Source organism: Eulemur rufifrons, chromosome 16 (assembly GCF_041146395.1).
Source record: "Eulemur rufifrons isolate Redbay chromosome 16, OSU_ERuf_1, whole genome shotgun sequence".
Classification (NCBI taxonomy): Eukaryota; Metazoa; Chordata; class Mammalia; order Primates; family Lemuridae; genus Eulemur; species Eulemur rufifrons.
Genome location: NC_090998.1, coordinates 86084601 through 86090512, shown reverse-complemented (window position 1 = coordinate 86090512; position 5912 = coordinate 86084601). Strand labels below are relative to the sequence as shown.

General features: G+C 53.3%; 1 protein-coding gene across 2 annotated transcripts; it reads left to right on the top strand.

Moving 5' to 3' along the window:
• The first annotated feature begins 325 nt into the window (after nucleotides 1-325).
• LOC138396371 (apolipoprotein L2-like) lies at nucleotides 326-4849 on the top strand. 2 transcript variants are annotated; one of them, XM_069489590.1, is made up of 3 exons: nucleotides 326-416; nucleotides 2166-2292; nucleotides 3355-4849. In XM_069489590.1, exons 1-3 carry the CDS (start codon nucleotides 386-388, stop codon nucleotides 4229-4231), a joined length of 1035 nt encoding a protein of 344 aa, XP_069345691.1. In that variant the 5' UTR covers nucleotides 326-385; the 3' UTR covers nucleotides 4232-4849. The 2 variants fall into 2 exon arrangements, with proteins under 2 accessions (XP_069345691.1, XP_069345690.1); XM_069489589.1 differs by having other exon boundaries at nucleotides 2163-2292.
• Nucleotides 4850-5912: the final 1063 nt, after the last annotated feature.

The window sequence follows — 5912 nt, the reverse complement described above, 5'->3', positions numbered from 1 at the left end:
TACAACGAGCCCAGAGGTTGTCTCGCCCACCGTCTCTGAGCACCTACTCTGTGCCAGGCCCTGCAGGGATACTGAGGTCCTGGGAGGGGAGTGACTTGCTCAGGGTCCCGTGATGGGGAGGCTGAGCAGGTGGTCACAGGACTCTGCCTTCCTGGCTCTCACCTGGCCCTTTGTTCCAGCTCTGGGGCCATGGGAGAAGAAAGAGGCTGTGCTGTGCCTCCCAAATGGGAAAGGTGGCCCCTTGCCCTCCCGCCCGCCACAGCCAGCTCACACTCCACCGCATGATTTGTTTTCTCTTCCCCAAGGGAGAGGCGAAACCGTCCAGCCCGGACGCAGACTGCGAGCTGTAAGGACACCTTTCAGAGACGCCGTAGCTGGTGGCACCATGACCTCCGAAGCCCGAGGGGCCTGCCCAGGTAGTCACGCTCCCTCTCTCTGGCTGGCTCCTACTCACGACCTAGAGTAGAGGGTGGCTGAGTTAACCTGCAGAGGAATCAAGGGCTGACAAGGACCTTGCCGAGCGGGGCCCCAGCCCCAAGGCAGACCAAGTGGCGTCTCCCCACCCAGGAGTCTGAGGGGCATCTCCGTCCTGGCCCTCTCCTCCGGGTAGCCCGGCCCAGGTGTTCCCTTCCTTCCTGCCCCTGCCAGAAGTGGGGGACAGCCGGGGAGGGCAGTGGGGGAGGCGAGCAGGGGACAAGGGGTGAGGGGCTGTGGGGAGAGGAGGTAGACCAGCAACCCTGACCTCTCGCCTCCCTGACTGCGCTGCTCCCGCTGACCCTGGGGCGCTACCCACGGAGCGCGTCCCTCCGGCTCTTGTCCTGCAGTCCGCCTGCTCTGAGTGGCTCAGAGGGGACAGTGACTCAGATTCCCCCCAAATTGGACCCCAGTCTGCCCTTTGCCACATCCCGTCTGTGTGACCTGGAGCTCCTCACCTCACCTGGAACATGAGACTATTTCCCGTGTTGTCATGAGGGTCAAATATAACATGTGTTCATGGCCTGGGCCAGTGCCTGCCACACAGTGGGTCCCCCCAAGTGCTGGTTCTCGTCCCCTCTCCCTGGAACCTGTTCATGCACGTGGACCCTGCCCTGTGGGGACAGTCCTATGGGGGGCCCCCTGCCCTGTGGGGACAGCTGCTTGCCAGGTCTGACCTCCTCAGACAGGGACTGATTCTAATGATGTCAAATGCCCCTCCTGAAAGAAAAATCTGAGGCACAGTAAAACTTTAAAGAGTTTATGTGAGCAAGAAGCAATCCGTGAACTGGGAACCAGCGAACTGAAAGATGCGTAGTGCTGTGATGACGGGGTACCCCAGGCTAGTGTTGAGGGGTGAGCACGGAAGTAGGATAGGAAATTACCTGATTGGTTGCAGGTACCAAATTGCCTTTCTGGGTTTACCTTGTTGCAAAGTTCCTAGTCTCGAAGCCATATGGTAGTTGGCTGCCCATGACGGGCCGAGGTTAACTTTGTTTCTAATATAAGTGTTCACCAGAAATGACTCAAGTTCAATTTCGCATATATTTGGGGTTTAAGCAAAGTTAAAGCCATTTTTCAAGTCCAGTCGGTTTTGTCTGGCCAGGAAGTTTTCACCCTGGTCTTCATTTTAATTTTGCTCTAACACCCTACGGACTCCCCCTCGCCCCAATCAGTGAATACTCGGAGTTGTTGCTACCGGCTCCCTCCTTCCAAGCCCTGGTTTCCCTCCTGCTTTTAGTGAAGAAGGAAAAAGAAAAACAGAAACTAACCTCCACCCACCGTCATCAACACTGAGTTCATTTCCCTAAGTCCTGGTTTCTCAAGACTGTCGTCCTCTCACTGAATTGCCTTGGCAACCAAGCCAAATCTCAGGATGGGCTGGGGACAGGATGGGCTGGCGAAGGGGGGTTGGGAGGTTTTGTGTCTCTTCCTCTCCTTGCCATAGGACACCAGTCCTGTAGGATTATGTCAGTTACTTCCTTGATGGCCCGTGTCCGCATACAGTGCTAGGGGTTAGGGCTTCAACCTCCGAAACTCGGGGGAGCACAGTTCAGTCTCTAGGACGGGCGACTCCATCACAAGTGCCTCACGTGAGATCTGCCCAGGATGGTTAGCGTGTAGCCACCTTATATTCAGTGCCATTTATGCCCTGCCCCACTTGCCTCCAGCCTTTTTTTCTTTCCCAGCAGAGAGCAACAGCTTTATGGAGGATGTCCTTGAGTATTTCCGGGGCACAGTGAACAGAGAATATCAGCATCTCCTGCTGACTGATGGTGAAGCCTGGGAGGGACTCGTGGCCAAGGCTGATTTGTCCAGGTAACCTCCATGGGGTACCTCCGTGGAGTGCCTCAGCAATGCCACCTGGGTCTCCCCGCTGGGCTAGTTCCCCCCTGGCAGGTGCACCTCCTCCAGGCAGCCTCCTGTGCCTGTGGTTAAGGACACCCTCTTCTCAACAATCCATGAAGAATATTTCTTCCCTGTCACTCGCTGGCAGTGAACGGCCTCAGGCTGAGGGCAGATGGAGCCCTCAGGGGGCAGGAGGAGCAAGAGTAAAGCTGGGGTAGCAGGGCTGGGACTGGGGTGTGGCCAGGGGGCAGCGAGGGCACAGACTTACGGAGGTCATGGCCGTGCAGGGGACACAGGAGTGGGAGAGGGATATCTCTTCCCTCTCTCCTCTGATCCCCCACTGAGGGGCGCAGAGGGCCGTGGGTGACTGTGTCCCCCACACCCTGCCTGGGGGCTGTGGAGTTCTCAGCTGCCAGTTGGGACTCTCTGCTGTTCTAGGTAAAGTAGCCCCTGACCAACGAGCGGGCAGAGTGGCTTAGGGGTGACTTCAAAGGTCATTATGGAGGGCTGCCAATTTTGAATATTTCGAGGCCTTCTGAAGAGACTCACAAGTCCCGACTATAGAGGGAAACACTCCCTCTAGCATCTTGTCCGAATCCAGGTCTTTTCAGACTCAGCAATTCACATAGATGGTTCTTAAAGTCTCTTGAGTCTTTAACAGGTTGCATAAAACTACACATGGCCTTGGCGTGCACACATGTGAAGCTCTGGAGTTTCCACTCCACAAATACTTGGGTAACGATGGTGTTTCCCTGCCCTTGAGTGAGAAAGCATCTTTAGCAAATACCTACCACTAAAGAGCATCTTAAGAACACTTTTACTGATTTATTCTTCTATTGAATGAGTAATACAGAGCATCTATGATGCGCAAAACGTGTTTAATATTGAAACAAAAATTCTTCACATTTGTCAAATTTGTTTCCATTTAATTTATAGTAAAAGCCCTGTGATTTAAGCAGGATAGATTTTATTTAACACACATTACAGATAAGAAAACTGTCTTTCTTAATCACTTGACCCTTATTGTTACAGGGATGAGGCGGATACACTCCGTGAAGCTCTGAAGGAGCTTGCAGCAGACATGACCACAGAGGACAAAGACATGCTCCAAAAAGACCTGCAGGGGAGGAAGATGTTTTGGAACAAGTTTCCTCAGGTCAAAATGCTGCTTGAGGAACACATAAGGAAGCTCCATGCCCTTGCAGATGAGGTTGACAAGGTCCACAGGGACTGTACCATCTCCCGTGTGGTGGCCAGCTCCACTGGCATTGCCTCTGGCATCCTGACCATCCTTGGCCTGGCTCTGGCACCTGTGACAGCAGGGGTCAGTCTGGGACTCTCAGCAACTGGGTTGGGGCTGGGAACAGCAGCCGCTGTGACCAGTGTTTCCACCCACATTGTGGAACGCTCAAACACCTTGTTAGCAAAAGGCCAAGCCAGCAGCCTGCTGTCAACCCAGGTGAACATGGCAGAGGTGGGGAAGGAGGCTATGAGTGAGAACATGCCCAATGTACTTTCCTTAATCTACAGATTTTATCAAGACATGGAAAGCATTGCAAAGACCATCAATGCCATCAAGTTAGCCAAAGCCAGCCCTCGCTTAGTAGCCGATGCCAACCGCCACATGACCACTGGGCTGATGCCGGGCCAAGGCAGAAAGCCTGTGCAGAAAGCTTTTGCAGGAACACCTCTAGCAATGACCAAAGAAGACAGGATCATGGGTGCAGCCACTGCACTTGAATATATTCTGAAGGAAATGCTCAGCCTCATGGAAAACTCACAGCACTTGCAAGAGGGAGCAAAGGCAGAGTTGGCTGCAGAGCTGAGGCAGCAGGCCCAGGTGCTGGAGGAGCAGCTGGAGGAGCTCACCCAGCTCTATGACAGTCTGCAGTGGGGCCAGGCCCAGTGACCCTCCAGAGCAGTGCAGATGTCAGGGGACGTGTGCTGGGCAAAGGCGTGGACTAAATGAGATACTTTATTAGAGGGAGAAATAGGGTGAGAGAAATTCTGGCAACTGGGTGTTAAGGAGTTTGGCATTTCTGGAGCTGAGCACCGCAAGGCAGGGGTTAATGCAGGTGGCAAGGGGGTCAAGGGGGAGGCAGGAAAGCCGCAGTCTGGGATAAGGGGAGAGAGGGCACTCGGGAGGGTGGGGAATGGGAAGAAATCATCCATTTTGGACTAAAGAGAACACTGTGGAGTGAATAGAGAGAGAGGCATGCAGGAACAAGCCATGAGAAGCCAGGAAAACCAAAGAATTAGAAATGGGAGAAAGCCAAGGCGAATTCTTGGAATCCGAAGAAACAGTAGCTCCACTAAAGATCTGCCCTGTGATTTGACGTCCCAGCAAGAATGAGTCTTTCGATGGGAGGGGGAGGAGGCGATGGGTAAATTCACCCCTAACCAGTACGACGCACAGTATCTGGGGCATGGACACAATTATAACTTTGACTCAAATTGTACAAAAGCAATTTATGTAACCAAAACTTTTGTACCCTGCTAATACTCTGAAATAAAAAAAGAGAACGAGTCTTTCCCCAGTGATGGTCTCTAGCCCTGTCTTCCCAGTATCAGCTCACACTTGTCTTCCACCGGCAAGTCTCAGTCAGGCAGTGGCCTCTTGATGGTTATGATGATGGTGATGGTGATGGTGATGATGGTGACGATGGTGGTGGTGATGGTGATGATGGTGGTGGTGATGGTGATGATGGAAGTGGTGGTGATGATGGTGACGATGGTGGTGGTGATGGTGATGATGGTGGTGGTGATGGTGATGATGGTGGTGGTGGTAGTGGTGACCGTGACGATGGTGGTGGTGATGGTGATGGTGATGATGGAAGTGGTGGTGATGATGGTGACGATGGTGGTGGTGATGATGGGAGTGCTGGTGATGATGATGGTGGTGGTGATAGCGATGATGGTGGTGGTGACGGGAACGGCAGCAGAGTCTGTAGAGGACTTGGCAAGTGGCCGGCTTTCTTTGAGGCCAGGGTACACGCAGGGACTAATGAAGTTCCAGTGAAATTCTAAATGCTGTGTTGGAATGTGGTTGATTTGGAAAAAGAAAAGTGAAACCAGATGCCAGGAAGAGCTTAAGGAACCTTGTGGTGTGTTGAGGAGATTAACCAGCTTAAGGTCAAGAGACAAAGCGTCTCTGAGCCTCAGTTTCCTCATCAGCTGGGGAGGAGGGTGCTGGACAAGATATCTGAGATCCATCTGTCTCTTTCCGTCTTGTGTGCTGTAGACTTTGGTTCAGTAAATATTGAACCTGAGCCTTTGTTGTGTTGAGTGACGGGCTCTCCTGGGCGCTGGGCACCTGGCTTCCCTTCCTCCTGAACCTTCTTCCAGGATCTCAGGGAGCAAGTCCTCCATTCCCCTCCTGTTCGTCCCTGGGCTGCCCCTCTCCTGCCAGTCATCTTCCTCAGACCCTGGCAAACCATGTGCACGGCTGGCTTGGGCTGAGCACAGGCGTGGTCCCCATCTAGTTGCCAGGGACCAGGAGTGACACATGGCACATGAGGCTGACTAGGATCAGAATGGCCTGATTGCAGCCGTGAGAGTCAGTGGGCAGCAAAGGGACAGAGAGAGACAGC

Excerpts from the sequence above, each read along its gene's own strand:
- LOC138396371 (XM_069489589.1), top strand. The coding sequence starts at position 386 with ATGACCTCCGAAGCCCGAGGGGCCTGCCCAG. Across the intron at positions 417-2,162 it reads AGCCCGAGGGGCCTGCCCAG|CAGAGAGCAACAGCTTTATG; the intron begins GTAGTCACGCTC and ends TTTCTTTCCCAG. Across the intron at positions 2,293-3,354 it reads GCCAAGGCTGATTTGTCCAG|GGATGAGGCGGATACACTCC; the intron begins GTAACCTCCATG and ends TTATTGTTACAG.